The sequence below is a fragment of the Oreochromis aureus genome, linkage group 18 (assembly GCF_013358895.1).
Source record: "Oreochromis aureus strain Israel breed Guangdong linkage group 18, ZZ_aureus, whole genome shotgun sequence".
NCBI classification, from domain to species: Eukaryota; Metazoa; Chordata; class Actinopteri; order Cichliformes; family Cichlidae; genus Oreochromis; species Oreochromis aureus.
Genome location: NC_052959.1, coordinates 30,941,278 through 30,962,831, shown reverse-complemented (window position 1 = coordinate 30,962,831; position 21,554 = coordinate 30,941,278). Strand labels below are relative to the sequence as shown.

At 40.1% G+C, this 21,554-nt stretch overlaps 1 protein-coding gene across 3 annotated transcripts; it reads right to left on the bottom strand.

Annotated features, from left to right (window-relative positions):
- Positions 1–419: 419 nt before the first annotated feature.
- Positions 420–16,507, bottom strand: LOC116311767 (oocyte zinc finger protein XlCOF6-like). Of its 3 annotated transcripts, XM_031728975.2 has the most exons (4): positions 16,296–16,507; positions 11,760–12,246; positions 3,175–4,056; positions 420–603 (listed from the first exon to the last, which is right to left on the bottom strand). In XM_031728975.2, exons 2-4 carry the CDS (start codon positions 12,229–12,231, stop codon positions 572–574), a joined length of 1,386 nt encoding a protein of 461 aa, XP_031584835.1. In that variant the 5' UTR covers positions 12,232–12,246; positions 16,296–16,507; the 3' UTR covers positions 420–571. The 3 variants fall into 3 exon arrangements, with proteins under 3 accessions (XP_031584835.1, XP_031584834.1, XP_039457946.1); XM_031728974.2 differs by having other exon boundaries at positions 420–4,056; XM_039602012.1 differs by lacking the exons at positions 420–603; positions 3,175–4,056 and adding an exon at positions 8,660–10,417.
- Positions 16,508–21,554: the final 5,047 nt, after the last annotated feature.

Sequence of the window (21,554 nt, the reverse complement as noted above, 5' to 3'; positions counted from 1 at the left end):
TAAAAGACAGAAGGTCAAACTGGAGGAAGCAGAGCTCAAGGTGCTCAGATTTTCATTGAGAGTTGCCAAGATGGACAAGATTCATATATCTGATGGACAGCTCAGCTCAAGCATTTTGGAGGCAAGGTTAGAGAGGCACCGCTGAGATGGTTTGGGCATGCGCAGAGGAGGGCTAGTGGACATATTGGAAAAGGAAAGTTAAAGACTAGAGCTTTAAAGGAGGAGGAGAAGAGGAAGAAAACAGAGGACGTTCATGGATGTGGTGAAGGAGGACATGCAGTGGGTTGGTGTAACACAAGAAGAAGAATCAGATGGAAGCAGATGATCTGCTGTGAAAATCCCTAATGAAACAATACACAGCATATAATAGCTGTGTGTATTGTTTTTATGCGAGGAATTACTTTTAAGAAGCGAGAAGATGGTTTTAATAGTTTATTTTGTTTTGCAACAGATGTGCAAAGTTTGACAAAACAGTAAAATTCAGTAAAATTCCTCGTTTCAGATGGAGGATGAACTGTGGGGCTGCACCAAGGCGCAGCATGCAGTATATCAGGTTCATTCCGACCGTGACTCATGCAAGGCTCCTGCAGTGTAACAAGTTTCCTGTAACCAAAATACCATTATAAAATTTGATCTAAGGTAAAAACACTTTTCCCATCTTGTTGAAAAAAATATTAAATCCACATTTGCACAAAAAGAGGTTTACTTCTAATGATTTCAGTTGGTTACTTCAATTCATCCCTCTCATTAGACTGCACATTAAACCAATAGAGTAAATATATTTCATATCAAGCAGGTCAAACTCTATGTTACTGAGTTCACATCAAATTCAATACAAATAATTGTTGACATGATCACCAAAATTTATAACATTTTCATGCAGTTTGAACTGTGAACCTGCAGCTAAACAAGAACTATAACACAGACAGGGACATGTTTATTCAAATAGTAAAAAAAAGAAAAAAAAATCTGCTTCTACATTTATATAAAAAATATCAGTAACCAAGAAAAATGTGTGAAGTAAGGCAGAATTTATGTTTCCTTTATATTTTAGATATTACTAGTCAGAAAAATATATAAGGATTACTTTTAAAACTTTACTCGAACTGCATAAAACTCATAACCGTTCAACACACACTGAAGGTTAATTTTCATTAAGATTATTAGCTCCTCAAGTACATAATGACGTATTTCTGTCCTATGTGTGGCACTTTCTTGCTAAACTTTGAACAACTAATTTAAATGTTTTCCATAAAAAGCATGAAGTTCATCTATCCTTGATTTTCTATAAGAAAGGTATTTATTAAAACACAACCTACATCTACAACTTATGTTTGTCATCTCTACAGCCTAAAACAAAAGAACAACAAAAATCAATTCACACAAATATAAAATCAGGGTTTCCGCTACATCAGGGCTGTCAAACTTATGCCCCACGAGATAATTATTGATTGATTATCTGAAAAACAGCAGTGTAGTGGTACAGGACAGGTACACACCGTTGCCATTCATCATAAGAATAAGACAGCAAATTGAATAAATGATTGGTACAGTTCGTTAATGTTATGGAAATAAAATGCATATGAGGTCAGGTTTTTAACCCTTGGATGCACAACCTACCAATACCTACACTCTTCCACAAGTGGGGTCAAAAATGACCCCAAATAGAAACAATGCATTTTGCTATAAACTCGGTTGTTATTCTTCAAAATCTTTAAAACAAAGAGTTGTAATATTTTCATATTTGAGGTATTCCTCATAAAACATGTTTGTGACATGAGGCCCTTTGCATTTTTATTTATTTTTTCATTAATTTTAAGAAATTGCAATTTTTGTATCACTTGTATCACTTTTGTATGCTTGCTCTGCATATACTGCAGAAGCTGGGCCTTCCCTCTGAAAGGCACAAGTTGTTCACCCACTGTAACACAATCACTGAGGATGAATTTCTGCCTGCAGTTGACCAGGAACAGGCCCCATATGTAGCGGAAAGCTGCCATGTGGTTTCTTTTCAGTCGGTAGGCTCTGGTCCTCTTGCCATCAGTGCAAGAAACGGCGAATATCTTTAAATCTTCGAATTGCTCTGGGTCATTTTTGACCCCACTTGTGGAAGAGTGGGGTAGTGATACAAAAACTGCATTTTTTTTTTAAATTAATGAAAAAATAAATAAAAATGCAAATGGCCTCATGTTACAAACATATTTTATGAGGTACACCTGAAATATGAATATATTACAACTTTGCATTTTAAAGATTTTCAAGAAAAACAACCCATGGGGTCATTTTTGACCCCACGTGTGCATCTAAGGGTTAAGTGAGTGGGAAACTCTTAACTAGTGTGACTTTTCATGTGATTTTTCAGGTTTGTGGCATAACTAAATCTTTTGTCACAGATGCTACAAGAGTGTGGCCTTTCACCTGTATGCCTTCTCATATGATTTTTTAAGTGTACCATCTGAATAAAACTTTTCTCACACACACTACAGGAATATGGCTTTTCACCCGTGTGAAGTCTTGTGTGAGTTTTGAATCCTGTTAAGTCACTAAAAGTCTTCCCACAGGTGCTACAGGAATATGGTCTTTCACCCGTATGGATTCTCATGTGTCTTTTCAACCCTGATAAGTCACCAAATCCTTTCCCACAGGTGCTACAAGAATATGGCTTCTCACCCGTGTGAGTTCTCATATGTCTTGTCAAGTGATTCACCTGAGTGAATCCTCTTCCACAGACACTACAGAAACGTAAGTTCTCTCCTGTGTGAACTTTGAGATGACTTTTGAATTTCAACTCATCACTGAAATTTTTTCCACAGGCACCACAAGTATGAGGTTTCTCACCTATGTGGACTCTCACATGTTTTCTGATTGCTGATGAATCACTAAAGTTTTTGCCACAAGTTCCACAAGTATGTGGCCTCTCACCCGTGTGAATTCTCATGTGTGTTTCCAGTCCTGATCTCTGAGTGAATCTTTTCCCACAGGTGCTGCAAGAATATGGTTTTTCACCTGAGTGGATTCTCATATGATTTTTGAATCCTGAAAAGCTACTAAATCTTTTCCCACACTCACTACAAGAATACGGCTTCTCACCTGTATGTTTTCTCATGTGTGTTTTCAAGTTTACCCTCCGACTGAATACATTCCCACAGTAGGTACAGGGGAAAGGTTTCTCACCTGTGTGCGTTCTTAAATGGCCTTCCAATATTGATTTTTTTCTGAATCTTCTCCCACAGGTGCTACAGGAAAAAGGCTTCTCACCTGTGTGGATTGTCATGTGACTGTCCAATCCTGACTTCAGTGAGAATCTTTTCCCACAGGTGCTACATGGATACGCCTTCTCACCTGTGTGACTTTTCATGTGACTTTCCAGTCCCGCCTTTATAACAAATCTTTTCCCACAGATGCTACAAGGAAATGGCCTGTCACCTGCATGATGTTTAACATGGATTTTGAAAGGTGATAAGAAAGTAAACTTTTTCCCACAGGTGTTACAAGTATATGGCTTCTCACCTGTATGGAGTCTCATGTGAATTTTCAAGTTTACCATCTGAGTGAACCTTTTTCCACAACTGCTACAAGAATAAGGTTTCTCACCCGTGTGAACTCGGGCATGTTTTGCTAAGTGGCAGTCAAACCGAAATGTTTTTCCACAAGTTTCACATTTTATAGGCTTTTTGTTTGTATCAGTTTTACCCTGACAGGTGTCTACTGTGTTACTGTGACTTCCATTTGTCTGTTGTGATGTGTTCTTCAGCTCAAAATGTATAATTAATCCTGAGAGAACATGCTTGCTTTCTTCCTGTCTTTGGGTTTCAGTTTCAGAAGACTTGCAAGAAAGGAGCAGGTCAGTGTTTGGTCCTGGAGTGACCGTAAAAGTATCAACCTCCTGCTTCACTGGAAGCTGCTCTCCCTCCTGACTAATGCATAGTTCCTCCTTTTCATCTTTAATCTGTGGGGGCTCTGAGTCCTGGTCCAGACTGGAGCTCCTCTCCTGGTTACAGACCTGCTGGTCTATGAGTACTTCTTCCTCCTTACAGTCATGCTGTTGTGGGAGGTCTGCATAGACAAAAATGATAGAAAAAACACATATTTGAGAAAATATCATGTAATTTGCCATCAGCAGTCCAGTTATCCAGGTGGAAAAAGTTCTAAAGAATAAAAACTATTCATTACATCTTGACAAAAGCTTGGTGCCCTTGGCTGTAATTCTCCACTCTGCAGTAATATAGTTTTTTAAATCAGTATATACCTATGATTTTATGACACATATTAGATTTTTCTCTTCTACTTATTACTTTTTATATTTTGTAGGGGTGAATTAAATGCGTTAACTGTGATTAACTAATTTTTAGAAAAGTAACGCATTAAAAAAATTAACGCATTTAATCACCCTTTGCATTCCATGCAAAGCATAAGTTTTGTCAATGCATGATTTCCTGGTATACGATTACACTGATGCAAACAGCTACAAAAACTGAAGACTCAGAAGAAAGTGTATTGCTAGGACTGATTGGAGCCAAACTTCATTTCAAAAGTCTACTAAGTAATGCCTTGATAAAAGTTTGGTTTTGTGCAAACTGTGCACAAAGGATCTTGATGCATTCTCAGTCATCCAGGAAAGTAAATCTCCAAAAGTTGAATCTGTTCATCTGGACGTAGCGTTTTGTGGGAGAAAGCGTTTGTCACTCATCAAGTGACTTCTTCAGTCTCAGCTGACTGCAGGTTTCCCCAAACCTTATAAACAGTACATTTGCATAATGACTGAAACCAGCCCACTGAAGGAACAATGGGCTGTGAGGTCAGTTCCTTAATCATAATTATGCAAATAATTATGGAATTTGCATAATTATGATTAAGGAACTGACCTCACAGCCCATTGTTCCTTCAGTGGGCTGGTTTCAGTCATTATGCAAATGTACTGTTTATAAGGTTTGGGGAAACCTGCAGTCAGCTGAGACTGAAGAAGTCACTTGGATGAGTGACGAAACGTTTCTCCCACAAAACGCTACGTCCAGATGAACAGATTCAACTTTTGGAGATGTGCACAAAGGAGTTTGCATACCACCAAATCACTTCAAGCTTACAGTACCATCTAAATGCAAAACATGTTCCAGCGAGCACAGAAACTGTGGGAGCTGTTAGCGCTAGCAGTCCAACTACCAACAAAAGGTGTCAGCAGCCCAAACTTGATGAAATGACTGGCTTCAGGACCAACATTAGTAAGTCAACATCAGACAAACTTACAAATTCTCTCACAAAACGGATTGCTCTGGACTGCAGACCACTACATGTGCTAAATGTGCTACAGTTAGCATCAGTTGATCCAACTTTCCAACTGAAGGACTATTCAACTAAAATTCAACAGCTTTATGACACTGAAAAGCAAGCAAAATTAGATGCATTACACACAGTCCTGCTAATACGACGGAACTACACCAGGACCAAACACGACTGGGGCAACAGAAAGAGCCACTCATATAGGATGTTTCCACACGGTGGAATTCAAAGCTGGATATGGTTTCTTGTCTACTAAAGAATCAAGAGGCTGTTTTTGCTGCTTCAGACAAACAAAAGCACAAGCTACTCATTTTAACTCCATCACAGCTAGTAAAACTCCAAAAGCTGACTGTCCTCAAGCCATGCAAGTAAATAAAACTATTTTTAACTTATTGTTACTGTTTCTTCAAAAAGCTCTATAGTTGACAATTAGTGTAGATTAATAATTACTTTCTTGAACTGTCTACTACAGGTTTGTGACTGAACTTCTTAGAGGTGAGACATGTCTCATCTCCAGTGGTTTTACCTGCTTTCTGCCATCTGCCTCACACCATGGAGGTCTCCGATGATGATTTAAACTACACGGTGAAATTTAAGATCCTTCACAAAGGACATGTCCCAACGTGTAGCAACACTCAACCATCAGTGGCTCAAGATAGCTACTGCGCTTGACCCACACTTTAAGGATTTAAAGTGTCTTAAAGTGTAAAGATGCCACCACAAAGAAGCCAGCAAAGACAAAGAGCCTCCTCCTCTCTTCAGACTCTGATTCAGATGAGGAAGCCCTGAGTACCAGGGCCCTGAGTTTGTACAGAGCAGAATCCACCATCAGCGAGAAAGACTGCCCGCTGCACTGGTGGTCGAGTCAAGCAGGGACCCACCCACAGCTGTCTGTCCTTGCCGCGTGAGAGTCCCATGTGAGAGTGTTCCCCACTTGCAGGTCACATAGTAACAAAAAAGAGAGCTGACTTGAGCTCTGAAAATGTGAACAGGTTAGTTTGTCTAAGTAACTGGCTGAAAGAGACAAACAGTAACTAAGCATAGAGGTATTGTGAGTCCAACAGGTTTGTTAATTTTTGCACTAAAATGTTCAATGATCACACTGTTTTAGCCTAATGTACAAAATAATTTTGACTACGGTTACTCAGAGTCTAAAGGTGAAGCTGGTTAAATAACCTTTTATGTTTCTGCCTTATTTTTTTATTAAGAAGGAAAACTGTACCTTACGTTGAAATTTTTATTATTATTTAAAGACAATACCATTTTGAAAATGTCTTTAAAGTACTTAAAATGAGACTTTATTTTTAAGCCTGCCCAATTTCTCCACGGATATTATTTTTGTTTCTCGGTTTTGAATTGAAATTCAGTTTAAATGCTTTGTTCTCCCAGAAATTAAAAGAGTTTGAGTTTACAACATTTATGTCCATGTCTATTATTTGATTCTGCCGCCCACTAAAACCCTTTTAAATTAAAAAAAACATTTGAGCTTTGGGGAAAATTTTCTTGTGCAAGCAAATGCGATTAATCAAGATTATTTAATTACAACGCCTCTAATTAACTAGTCTTGATGCATTCTCAATCATCCAGGAAAGTAAATCTCCAAAAGTTGAATCTGTTCATCTGGACGTAGCGTTTTGTGGGAGAAACGTTTCGTCACTCATCCAAGTGACTTCTTCAGTCTCAGCTGACTGCAGGTTTCCCCAAACCTTATAAACAGTACATTTGCATAATGACTGAAACCAGCCCACTGAAGGAACAATGGGCTGTGAGGTCAGTTCCTTAATCATAATTATGCAAATTCTCATGACCATTGATCAACAATCACTGACCAAAACCCACTGATCAAAGACCACTGATCAATGGCCATGAGTACCATTCGCAGAGATTTGGGGAATGGCTGCAATCACAGCATTGTAAGATGGCGAAAGATGTACCCTTAGGCCCCCTCCTCGATTCAGAGATGGTCTTTCCCTTTTCACGTAAATGACCTCCTTGACTCCGCGCTCAAACCAGCGTTCTTCCCTGTCCAGGATGTGTACATCCTCATCATTGAAAGAGTGTCCACTGGCCTGTAGGTGTAAATAAACTGCAGAGTCCTGGCCTGATGAGGTAGCTCTTCTGTGTTGTGCCATCCGCTTCGCTAGAGGTTGTTTGGTTTCCCCGATGTATAAATCCTGGCAATCCTCCTGGCACTTAACAGCGTACACTATGTTACTCTGTTTGTGTCGGGGGACCTGATCCTTGGGGTGGACCAGTTTTTGGCGCAGCGTATTTTGGGGTTTAAAAGCCACAGAGACCCGGTGTTTAGAAAAAATGCGTCTCAACTGTTTCGATACTCCTGACACATATGGGATCACTACAGGTTTTCGCTTGGGCAGCGGTTGTCCTTCTCTCCTGGATCGACTGGAGCTTTCTTTAGGTGCCTTTCCAGCTTTGACAAAAGTCCAGCTGGGATAACCACATTTACTCAGGGCCTTCTTGATGTGCTGTTCTTCTGCCTCCCTGGCCGCTGTGTCAGTGGGGATGGTGTTCGCTCTGTGTTGTAGCGTCCTGATGACACCCAGTTTGTGCTCCAGTGGATTAAGGAACTGACCTCACAGCCCATTGTTCCTTCAGTGGGCTGGTTTCAGTCATTATGCAAATGTACTGTTTATAAGGTTTGGGGAAACCTGCAGTCAGCTGAGACTGAAGAAGTCACTTGGATGAGTGACGAAACGTTTCTCCCACAAAACGCTACGTCCAGATGAACAGATTCAACTTTTGGAGATCTAATTAACTAGATTATTTTTTTTAATCGAGTCCCACCCCTAATATTTATTCATTTATTTAGAATAAATTGTACAAAGTTGCTACACATTTTAATGCATCAAGCAGGAGTAGCACTTCTTTTTTGATAGGTTTCCACAGTACAATGTGGAAATTTTTAAAGCTTTTTTTAAAAAAAAATTAATGTTTGGGCAATAATAAGTCCCAATTTTTAATTTTTAAGGGATGGAAACAACGTAAACTGAATATTTGAACTCCAGTTTCTGTTTTTATGTGGATAGAAACCTCAACTTTTCCAGGGGACCACTGTTGGCGTTCCCAAGCAACAGTGCCCTGGGTCTGCCCCGGGGACTCCTCCCAAGTAGGATATGTCCAAAACTCATTGCCTAGAAGGTGTCATGAAGGCATCCTTTAAACTGTATAATGTTAAACAGGCTGCCTGGAATTATTTTGTTGTTTTAGCTGTGGAAGTGTCATAAAATCTGTTGCGATTATGTTGTTTTGTCCCTTTTTTAGGTCTACTACTTCTATCAACATCTGGTAGTAGTTTTGCTTTACTGTATGCTATAACTGTGTAATGACAGAGAATAATAACAAGAAAACACAAAAAAGGAAGTTGAAATTTTACAGATTTTTACTGAATAAGGTACTCAGAATGTACATGAAAAAAAGATTAGCAATTTGCAATTTGAACTATAAAACAGACAACAACAAATATGTGAACTTTTGTTTGTTTGTTTCTGGGGGTCTCTAATTTTTCTCTAAGCAAATCCAGACATTTTTGGCCTCTGGTGGAACTCCAAAAAGCAGTTCCTTTCAAGCTGCAGGCAAAGGCCTACACTGCACTGCTGGCATTTCCAAGGAGTGCTCCTCTTACAGACAGTGCACTGCTTCCTTCCCAAGCTTGCCCTGTGCCTCCTTCCCATATCTCTAGTGCTCGTAGGGACAGGAAAGTGTCCTTGACTTGGGAACTCAGGCCTGCCATCCAAGCAAACACCTAGGAGGTGTGCAGCGAGCTCCTCCTGGAAGGCCTGGCGAGTCTTGTGCTTCTGTTGCTTGCTGATGCACAACTCTTTGTGAAGAATGAAACAGTTGGTAACTGCAATGTCCAGTAGATGCCGGAAAACTGTCATGTTCGATCTTTTGGTTTTGCAAAGGACTGAATTTGTTCCCAGCACCTGGTCTGATGTGTCCACTCCTCCCACGTATTTATTGTATTCGGTCACAGCTGTCGGTCTGGGGACAGAAACGCTCTCAAAATGTCCATCTTCATTTTTCTGCCAGCATAACACTGTGTCCCCACTGTACACAGGGTGGACGGTGGTACAAATGGAGACTTCTCGACTGTCCAACCATTTTACAAATAAAAGGTCACCATCCCTGATCCACCGAATGGAGCCTCTTGGTGATCTTTTATGGAGAGCATTTTCCTGAGAGGATGGAACACCCAGTCTGCCCTCCCTGTATGTACCACAAGCCCCAAATCCCTGCTTTTTCAAGTGTTGGAAGAGGGCTGGGCTGGTGTAGAAGTTATCACAGTAGACAATATAACCTGATCCCAGATAGTCTTTGTCCACTAGTGATGTAACCACATCAAAAGAGACTCCTTTCCCTGATGACAACGTTGATTTCCCTGTGTATGGCTTGAAGTCTATGATGTAGCCATTCACATCAGCAAGAACAAAAAATTTTAGCCCCCACTTGGTGGGGTTGGCAACCATCCTATCTTCAACTGAAATGTGTTGCTTTGGGTGGTAGTTACTCATGCAACGACTTCTCATCATCTCAAGGAGTGGTCTGACCAGGTGAAATGTGTCGTAGTCCTCTGTGCCCTTTTTCTTGCCATTGGCCACATCTTCTTCTGGATCACTGATATGAAGAATAGAATTGATGGCCATAAATCGGTCTTTGGACATAACAGTGGCAGGAAAAGGAACATGAAAAATTGTGTTTCTCCTCCAAATGTCTACCATCTTTGGAAAATTACAGACTGCCATGTAAAGTAACAAGCCCAGGTACTTTTGTAGCTCTTCTGGTGCAATTTCCTTCCATGCAAACGTTTTGCCGTTTTCCTTTTTTTTTGCCGCATTCTTGTTTGTGTTTTCACACAAGCATTTTAGTACTTCGTCATCAAAAAATTTGGAGAAGATTTCACCTGGGGATTGTGCAGCATTGAGAGGAGGTTGAACACCAGGGATTCTCTTTGGTCTGAACCTTGGTGGTTGAGGGACAGCATCATCTGGGTCTGCCTCTGTTCTCCAAGCCACTGGACGATGTGGCGACCGGCTGCGAGAGGCATCACCACCAGCTCCATGGCCATTCCGATGTACAAGGCACCGGCCTCGACTTTGGCCACAAATGGCACGGATCCCTGCTGAAGTCCTCAACATGAATGAATGAAATCCACCCCACCCCAGCAAAAAAAGAAAAGAAAAAAATCTTTGTTATACTCGCCGATTCTCTTTTTCACGGTATTAAAAGCCTGAGGACTTTCAAGTTGCTCCTTTCAACACAGAGGTGGAGAGGCACTTCTGACCAAACTCTTAATTTCTCTAAGAGAGCCCAAATACCCTTCATCTCATCTACATTTCCCATCGCCTCTCCACAACAGATACAGCATGCACAGCAAAAGCAGTATGGATTATGGAGTATGGAGACTTCAAGTCTCCTGCTCCACTCTGCCTCCTTTCTGAACATTTGAGATATCTAACTTCTTCCACTTGCAGGAGCAACTCATCCCTGACGCAAAATGGACATTCACCCCTTTCTGGCTGAGAACCATGACCTCTTTTTGGAGGTGCTAGTTATCTTTCCAAACACTTCACACTTGGCTACAAATGCAAGTTGGATGATAAAACCAAAATAGTCACATCAACTGTGAAGAGCAGAGAGGAGATTCTGAGGCTACCAAAGCAGAAATCCTATGCCACTTTGCAATGCTAGAAATTCTGTCACTACAAATTATGAAGAGAACTTGTGAAAAGGGGAAGCCCTGTCAGTTCAACTCCCACCAGGAGTAAACATGAAACCAAGCTGTCACCACAGTTGCAGAGAAAGGAAATGGTCTGTAACAACAGGCCATATATTTATTAAACAATGGGGTTTGGGGGGTCACCCAGTCCAACTCCTCTCAGTTCTTAAGATGGTTTTAGAAGGACTACCAACATTACCTCAATATTCAAACATTAGTGGTTTCATATCTTAGATGGTTTTCAGATTCTCTGAGAAAAATGCCCAGACATCAGATCGATAAAAATAAGTCATTTAAATGATTAAAATTAAATAACCAAAGTACTGTACTCAGGCTGGATAAAATGCTGTAGCAAAATCTAAACTTTACTCCACGGGTGGGAATCTCCAGGTCTCGAGGGCCGGTGTCCTGCAGGTTTTAGATGTGTCCTTGATCCAACACAGCTGATTTAAATGGCTAAATTACCTCCTCAACATGTCTTGAAGTTTTCCAGAGGCCTGGTAATGAACTAATCATTTGATTCAGATGTGTTGACCCAGATTGATTCTAAAACCTGCAGGACAGCGGCCCTTGAGGCCTGGAGTTTCCCCATCCCTGCTCTACTCATTGCAGTTTTCCCTTAAAATTTTCCTGTGCCTGTAAATAAATAAGGAACCTTAAGCTCTGATTAAGGTCAAAGTTATTAGTTATTATTAGGACTCATATTGCTCTGTCAGCTCATTAAGAACGTTTTAGTTGTACATACCCAAGTTTTCTTTTGGTTTCCAGATTTTATCCAGAAGACTGAGCCGTTCTTTACCAGTCCAAACAATGATACCATCAACCTCCTCCTCCTTCACTACAAGCTGCTCTCCCTCCTGACTGATGCAGAGTTCCTCCTGTTCATCTTTAATCTGTGTAGGCTCTGGGTTCTCCTGCTCTAGACTGGAGTTCCTCTCCTGGTTACAAACTTGCTGGTCTGGGTCCTCCTTAATCATCATGTTGTTATCAGAGGTATTCTGCTGATCTGGGTCCTCTTTAATATTCATGCTGCTGTCTGAGGTCTGCTGATCTCTGTCCTTCTTTATCATCATCATGTTGTTGTCACAGGTCTCCTGCTGGTCTGGGTCCTCTTTAATATTCATGTTGTTGTCAGAGGTCTCCTGCTGATCTGGGTCCTCTTTAATCATCATGTTGTTGGAGGTCTTCTGTTGATCTGTGTCCTCCTTGCTAGTCATGTTGTTGTGGGAGGTCTTTGGGAACAAATGTACACAAGAAAAAGGTTAGTAACGTGCTGACATAGAACAATGCAGTAAAACCATCTGATTACCTCTAACAGAATTCTGGTAATTAGATTTTAAATGTGGGAATACTACACATAAAATTGTGCAGTTTTATAAGAGACAGTTTTTAAAGGTAGCGATGAGGTCATAGCTGCAGTGATTTACTGAAACATGGAAAAATACAGAAATAGTGTATACATGAAAAAAAGTTAGTCTGTCTTACTCTAATAGCTTAAAAATCAATATTTGTGATAAACACCTTTATTCTTCAACACAGCCTGAACTCTGTTAGTCAAGCTTTCGCATCATTTCGTAGTCTTCAGGAATAGTTCTCCTGTCTTCTTGAAGGACACTTCAAGCTTTTCTTTGGATGTTGTCTGTCTTTTGTATTGTTCTCTGTCAAGAAGTTCCTACACTGCTTCAACAATGCTGAAAAATAAAGCTCTGCTAAGACACTTCCTAGATGGCCTTCTTTTTGTTTTCCTGATCTACTCGGTACACACAACAATTTGAGCCAAACTTTTTTTCACATTTGGATTCATCACTCCATAAGACCTGTTGCCACTGATGTTCAATCCAGTTCTTGTATAAAGTAGCCCACCTCAGCCTTTTCTCCCTGTTCATTAAGAATGGCTTGTTGACATTCACTCTTACACTGAAACCAGTTCTGATGAGGCTTCAGCAAACAACCACACAACATTGATGACTCCCCTGGCTCACTAACAAGTGTCATCATATGTAGGGCTGTTTGATATAATGATATATATCGGATGACGATATAAAAACGTCTATCGTTTCATTTTACGCTATCATTTGTTTAAATGCTAAAAATCAGGGAAGCCCAGAGGGGGTTAGTCAGCTACAGAAGTACAGAGCGACAGGTCCTGGATTAATAAGAGATACAACAAGGTGCACATAACTGAGGCTCTAGAAACTGCTGAACAAAAGCTCACACCTCTCGCCACTAGGCTGAAGATTTATACAAGAGACAAGCAGAGGCCAAGAGAATAAATGGCCTCTTCTCCAAAGATCAGTCCAAGGTGTACTCTCAGCTACAAGGGAACAATAATAGGATGGCAGACCCACCCAGAGCTAAAACTGAGCAATAGAAGAACATCTGGGAGAAAGAGATGTTGTATAGCACTAGCGTCAAGTGACCACGGCAGCCTCCCAGAACAAGAGGCAGTCAACACTGACCTGAGATGATCCACACCTACCAGCTGAAGAAGCTAACAGCACAAATGAATGTGCTCATAACAGCAGGTACTCACCCAGACTGACTAGCACAGGGCAGAGAACGCCACCATTGAGCTACCAGCTGATTACCTGCGTCTCCACAACATGGAAGCTCGTCCCAGGTATTGTACCAACCAAGCTAAATAGGTACATGAGTCAACACATAAGTGCATCTCTAAAAGGAGCAAGGCAATACTTTATCGATACAGGGACACTAAATATTGATACGTTATTAGTATATAAATTATCTTATATATTATCATTATTATTTTTGCAAATACTTAGTGAAACTTTTAATACTGGAATAATAAAATCAGTTGCTCTTCAGTCTGTTGTTGCTGTTCTAGTGAGTACAGCAGGTCAGGAAGTTGGCAAAACAAAGATGAAAGCATCAGAGAAACAAATCACAAAAGTGCCATCTGTGTTTTAAACAAATACATGGGCTTATTATGGATGTTTTTAACAAATAGGAAAGACACAAATGCTCTCTGAATACTATAAACATAAGGGCTCATCTCATGCAACACGACGAGATGCCCTGACTTTGGATATGAGCAGTGTTGTCAACAACACAACACCACTGTGGCAGCCTAACTGAAGAAGGGGGTTGGAGTTTATAGCATAAGCTGTGTCCGTTCCCCTGACCTCTGACTGTTGCTGCTGTCCATAAAGCTAATCAAAAGCTGAAATGACGCTATCGATATTACTGATTGTTATAGCATGTAATTGTTGCATTTACTGTGTGTGTGTGTGTGTGTGTGTGTGTGTGTGTGTGTGTGTGTGTGTGTGTGTGTGTGAATGAGAGAGAGAGAGACTGTGACAGGCAGACAGATTTGAGACAGTGTGGCTTTTGCTGCATGTTTAAGACACTGGAGCTCAGGCATAAGTCACTGCCATGTGTTTTCATGGATAAAGCCAAATTCAGCTTCTAAAATGAAATAAAAATAAATGAAGTGTAAAGTTGAGGATAGCAGAAAGATTAACATTATCTTGCAATGTGTGGACATCACAGATTCATATGCAACTATGACGACTATTTAAATCACAGGGAACTGGTAATATATCTCAGTTTATCTTATTAGAATACTCAGCATGTCACAAAATGTTACAAATTGTCTTATACATTGTATATCCTTGTATGTTTGTACATGTTTCAGTTCATCACTGCAGCTATGACCCCAACTTTTCCTGTAAAAAAAGAAATTGGTGTCGCATTAAACTGTACAGGTTTAGAAAAAAAAATCATCATTATATCATCATTATAGGTATGATATGAGATATCATATGTATAATATCCCTATATTTAAATTAAAATTACATGAATTCTGTTTAAGGTTACAGTTTTACTATATTCCTTTTCAGGTTGACCCAATTTCTATTGTGTAACTGTATGGTTTTAGAAAAAAAATAAAAGCAAGGTCGACTCAAATCACATAATGTGTCAATATTACCATTTCTGAACTGCAATTGGTTTAGTTTTCACGATAACAAACACAATACAACTGCAGTGAGTGTCAATTCAGGTTGACCCAGACTCCCTTCATGGTTATCATCTCCCCATATTACAGTACACTTTTCTGTTGTCACTTTATTATACAAAACAATACAGCAGACAAAGTCTTCTCAAATAAAGTGGTTTCAATTCAATTTATACAGCAATTTAAACAATAACAATAGTTGCCTCACAGAGCTTTATATTGTGAGGTAAAGACCCTACAACAGGGGTCTCAAACTCCAGCCCTCGGAGGCCGCTGTCCTGAAACTTTTCCTTGTGGCCCTATTGCAGCTTACCTGAATGCAATTTGTAGGTCATTAGTAAGACTATAGAACTTGACTGCATGCTGAAGTGGCAATTTAGCCATTTGATTCGTGTTACAGAAGCTCATGAGTGAATGACTTATATTATACACTTATATTTACTTAAGAGGTTAGTGGTTGCCACTTCAGCATGCAGTCAGGTTCTATACTCTTGATGGCCTTATAATTGTATTCAGGTCTGTTGCAACAGGGACACATGGAAAGGTTTCAGGACACCAGCCCTCAAGGACTGGAGTTTGAGACCCCTGCCATACAGAGAAAACCCCAAAAATCAGATGCAAAAAAAGTAATGTGGAAATTACTTCTCCATATTCACAAGCTGGAGGAACGTTTTACAACTAACAAGGTTCTTAAGGATTTCATGTATTTACAGGGCTCAACCTGAAAGGGAATCCAGTGAAACTGTTGCATCAACTCAAACATGATTACTGCAACTACAGTTCATAAATGGTAACATTATAAACATGGCAACATAATTTGAGTAGATTTTGCCTCATTTTTTCTTAAATAATAGAGTTACGAGATACACTACTACAAGCGTTAAATAGTTTATTAATGTATTATGAATGTATTAATGTATTATAACGTATAATGTAACAAAACCTATACGGGACAGCAGAGTAAAACGATAGTTCTGCAAATAAAGTAAAATAAAAACCGTTTCAAAGTTGCAGAATGAACGCGTGTTCCTTTGTGCTAGTCACTCGGCACCCGTACCACAATGTCAGGAATAGAGGAGCAGCACAACTGAAGGTGCGGCTTGCTTGACCGCGACTTCTCGAATAAGGGTTCCGGGCAAAATTACCGCTTTAAAAAAACGAGAAGCGCTTGTTTTACTTCTATAAAAACGGTTCGATGCTGCTCCTTGATTTTAGTCTGTTAGCCTAAAACAACAAATCTGATTAGGATCCTGCATGAGCCGGATTCTTGTGTTAGTTCATTGAGACCCTTACACTTTCACGTACCTATTATGTGTAACTTTATCTCGAGTTTCCGGTTAGTCTCTACCAGTCTGTGCTCACGGTTGATGTCGTCCTCATACTGGGAGATCGTTTCTTAAGCTCTGAGAAGATTTCGTCTTCAGCAGCAGCTAATCTCTCCTCGACAAACTCTTACCGATGCCGAAGAATTGTTGAGCAATAAAGAGGCAAGTCATTTCCGTTCTCCTTCTTTTTCTTCTTCTATTGTACTTCCGGTAGAATACATGCATCGACGTCGTATTGCTGCCCTCTTCAGGTCAGTTTGAAGCTAGTCCGAAACTGAAGCAAATAGCTGACTAACTAATGGTATGTCCATACATTTTAAAAAAGAAATTTCAATATCTGTAATATCACGCTGTCAGTTTGTTCATAGGAGTCATGACGTGTAACGATGGTGTTGGATTCAGGGACCATGGGAGAGAAGAGGTTATTAAATATCCTAAAACACTTCAGTGCTGAAATTGTCAAGGAACCTTATGGCTCAGTACAACAACAATCTTTAATATTGAGTGACTGGTTGAAAAATAATCTTGGGTATAAAAATCTACAGGCAATAGTGAACTCTGCAAATTTTGATGTGATAAAGAATTTTTTTTCCTTTTCAAATGATGAGAACAAAATCTCTGCGATAAAGACAGGTCTGCTGATTTATTTAAGGACCATGAAGTGGAAAATGAATGAACAACATACAAATACTTTACACAATACACACACACACAGAGATATATATAAACATATTCACCAAACATTTAGAGCAGAGAAAGGCTTACATTTTTAAGTGCAGAAATATTTATAAAGATATTTATATAATCAATATTCTGCTGCTCTAAACATGAACTCCTAACAGTTATTCTCAGATTAGTTTAACATTCTGTGAGATAAAGTGAGATAAAGCAAAAATTCTGTGTGATTAAAGTGAAGGTCCACGAAGAAGAGAAAGAGAAAAGAGAGAGAAGAGAAACAAAACCATAAAAATACATCACTAAAAAAACAAACATTTAGAGTGCATTTCCATGTGGAGAAATGTTTTTGTAAAGAGAAATCATCATGAATCTATTTCAGCCTCCACAAACAGACAACGACTAGAAGATGTCACGGTATCACCCATGATGTTTGATTAACATCTGACCGCTGTGCTGTGAGAGATGCCAGACCAATGATGGAAAGTAAATAAAATTAAACTAAAACACAGATTTAAATTGATGAAAATAGGAAAGACCTCAGGCTATTTCAGTTTAACGAACTCAGCAAAGACATCAAAATTGATTGAGTTATCATAATATAGACTATTCCAGCACAGAGCGGCTGAGTGAATGTGGTCTGGACTCTGTGGAGGAGAGTCATGGTTTCAGAGATGCTGTAGAAGGATAAAATACCTGCTCTGTGATCCAGGTACACTCCTACTCTGGAGGAACGAGGACCTGAGACAGAAGTTTGGATGTTGTTGTGCCACAAAGTGCCACTGTTTTTGTAATAACTTAGTGCCCAAGATTTGTCATTGTGTCCAAACCAGCATTCATTCCCAGTTCCTGTTCTGCTGATATTCTTGTATGCGGCTACTACATAAACTCCCATGCCTCTTCTTTCCACCTCCCAATAACAACATCCAGTCAAATTTTCTCCACTCAGGACCTGCCAGTGCTCAGTGAAAATGTCTGGATAAGGCTTATTCATTACTATTACTATTCTGTGCCCTTCTGATAATAACAGCTGTTTCTGTGCTGTGTTTGGATCCAGTGTGATTTCATATAAATATTTTAAGAATTTAGCTTTGGTCTTTGCTTCTGATGGATCTGACAGTAAAACATCCACTTCAGTGACTGTCAGTAAGACGCAGTGTTGGGGAGTAATGGAATACCACATCATAATGAGGCTGAAGGTGTTTCTCACAGTAAGATGCCAGACAGACTAAACAGGACTTGAAGGCTTTCATTTTTCTCCCAGTGCAGACATCACAGGCCACATCTTCAGGTCCAGCATAGCAGTGATCAGCAGGAGCAGCTTGGAGTCCAGTCTTCTTCAGCTGCTCCACTAAATCTGCTAACATGGTGTTTTTCACCAGGACAGGCCTCGGTGTGAAAGTCTCTCTGCACTGAGGGCAGCTGTGGATTTTCTTCTCCTCCTCTCCATCCCAAAAGCCATTAATACAGTTCATGCAGTAGCTGTGTCCACAGGGAATAGTCACTGGATTCTTCAGTAGATCCAAACAGATCGAACAAGAGAAAGTTTCTTGGTCCAGCTGAACTCCTTTCTGTGCCATTTCCCCTCTCAGTATCAGTGACTGTGTGAGTTTGCTTTCCTTATAACTGAAAGTAGTCTGAGCTCTGATCTAAACATGAGTTTCTGCTTTGAATGGGGCCGGTCAGCTCTTACATGTCACCACAAGAGGAGGGAACAAGGAGCTGAGCTCTGATTGAAACAACATGTGAATGGGGCCTGTCAGCCCTTACACATAACCACATTTTGGTTGCACCTATCTACAAACTGGAGAGTTAAAAGGGAGGAAACAAAGAAATGTATAAACAGAGGAGGTGCTGATTTAGACAGCAGGAAGAAGAGGAAGGGTTATCAGGCCCTGCTTCACTGTAAGAAGCAAAGCAGTATGAGAGAGAGTGGCCGTGTTGAACCATTTCTAGAACCAAACCCTTTATAAAAGTTTTGTGCTACATTTATAAACTTAATTTTTGACATGCCTTGGACCCCTGTTTCTAATAGACCCTTGTTCATGGTGACTTTTAAAACTGAAATTGAACAGAATTGATACAAGATTAAATCTCTGAGGGCTTTTTGAATAAAAATATCACATTTAGAATGTAGCTTCAAGTAAAAAGTTTTTTTAAAATCTTTGTCCATGTAAGTTGAAAATCATAAAATCCCAGATCATTTGGCTACTTTGATTGCAACAGATAATGGTTTAGATTTTTACTAACAAGTCAAATCACCTTTTTTATGTACTTCATTTAAAAACAGGAATGTATCCAAAGTGTTGTATTTCATGTAGACTGAGGACCCCAGATGTAGAGTCTGGGATTACATGAAAATCTTTTTATTGAAGGTGACCCAAATCCATGAGCAAACAGAGAAACACAAGGGAAACATTGGGATTAGGGAAACTGCAGGAAACATAATGGCCACGATGCACAGGAAACAGTCTGAGGGGAACAGGATGGTGTGACAAAGGGCTAGGGGAAGACAATCTGTTTATCTCCTAGCCTCTTTTCCTATCCTCTTTTCCTTGACCTTGATATTGTTTTCATGGAGACAAAGGTACGAAGGAGAATTGATAATGAGTTAGGAAAAGAGAAGAGTGGTGCTGAAGTCGAACGCCCTTACGTGATGTGTTGCACCATGTTAAAACTACAAGAAGACAGACTACATAATGTGCATCTTACTTCACCACAACATGTTCAAACCCTGTTAGTTTATGTAAGTCATATAAGTGAGAACAACATATGAAAAATATCACATCATTAAAAAGATTGAGATTTTAAAGAAGGTACATTTAAGGCCTGATTTGCTAACATCTGTAGCAGTGCTATTAAAGAGGTTCTGTGTCACTGACAACATTGTAAACAAGAGTATTTTTGCAGTTACCCTTATGACGTGTATTTGCAGGTGTTTTACTTTCAGGACAAATATATTTAAGTGAGTCATACAATTGGGAAATACAAAATCTATGCCATACAACTTACAACAAATTTTTTAAAAAAAAACAGCACTAAAAAAGTCATGTCATATGTCTGTTCTGGCTGCGATAGTTGCTACTAAGAGTGTTTGTTTTTAGGAGAGGGCAATATTATATGAATCAGTGTGTATTTGCCACTTTGCTTAGATGAAGTTGTGAGTGGAGTGCCAAAACTTTGGCTTTGTCCTAAATCTTGTTGAGAATAATAGATTGCTTAATGTACATCAGAGTTAAAGAGACTATAGTTTGGTATTGCTTGCAAAATTACAATATAGCGGTTAATGGGTGTAAGAATACAAACTAGAAAATAGGCCTGGAATGGGAACAAAGAACTTTGGTGCAGGGCAGGAGGACAACTAACTCCCACCCCACAGACAGTAGCAAGAGTTACTGAGGGTGAGGAGCAGACAATGGACACTACCTTAAAAGGAGAAGGGGGTCAGGGTGTCAGCACCCCTGGCCGCTTTACCAGTGTTTTTCCATTGTGGGGGTTTTTACTGTAGGGGGAGGAGACCAGAGGTTATAACTGTAACTGTTGTGTGGATTTCTTTAGATCAGCCTTTAAAATAGGACTCCATAGGATGATCTCCAGATGCATCTGTATTTTATTTACTTCCAGCGCAAATAAAGATTTTGGAAGTAAAAGTCTCCGCCTGATCGCTACCATCAAAAGAATCCGTGAAATCGGCATACTTCAACAATCTGTTGACTCAGTCCTCACACTGAATGTTTAGAGGTGGGCTCCACTTATTACTCCTGAATAAAACTGGACTTTTCACAAAACACACCAGAAATTAACTGAAGTGAACTGTTTTTATCTCAGTGGTCTGGGAGTTTTTTTCATTCTGCTGAATCTGTAATGAATAAAAATGACACGTCTGACAATGCAGTTGTTAATGAATCCTTGTGTTAGTGTGGCACATTAATGCTTCAATGTTGCAATAAGCCATTAAAATAAAAAGCATACGCATTTGGCCCAATAACACAAAAATTGCATAAATTAATAATGATAACACATATAATAACACAATAATTTAACTTGTTTTGTAAATCCAAGGAGCTGGTGGTAGACTTCCGCAGGCACAAACATCCTCCACTGCAACCACTGAACAGCCAAGGTATGGACATTGAGGCTGTGGACAGCTACAGGTACCTTGGTGTTCATCTGAACAGCAAACTGGACTGGACTCATAACTCAGACGCCCTCTACAGGAAAGGGCAGAGCAGGCTGTACCTGCTGCGGAGACTCAGGTCGTTTGGAGTGGAGGGCCCACTCCTGAAGACCTTCTATGACTCTGTGGTGGCCTCAGCCATCTTCTATGGTGTGGTCTGCTGGGGTGGCACCATCTCTGCTGGGGACAGGAAGAGACTGAACAGGCTGATCAGAAGGGCCAGCTCTGTTCTAGGATGCCCTCTGGACCCAGTGGAGGTGGTGAGTGACAGGAGAATGGTGGCTAAGCTGTCATCCCTGTTGGACAACATCTCCCACCCCATGCATGAGACTGTGACAGCACTGAGCAGCTCCTTCAGTGGGAGACTGCGGCACCCACGGTGTGGGA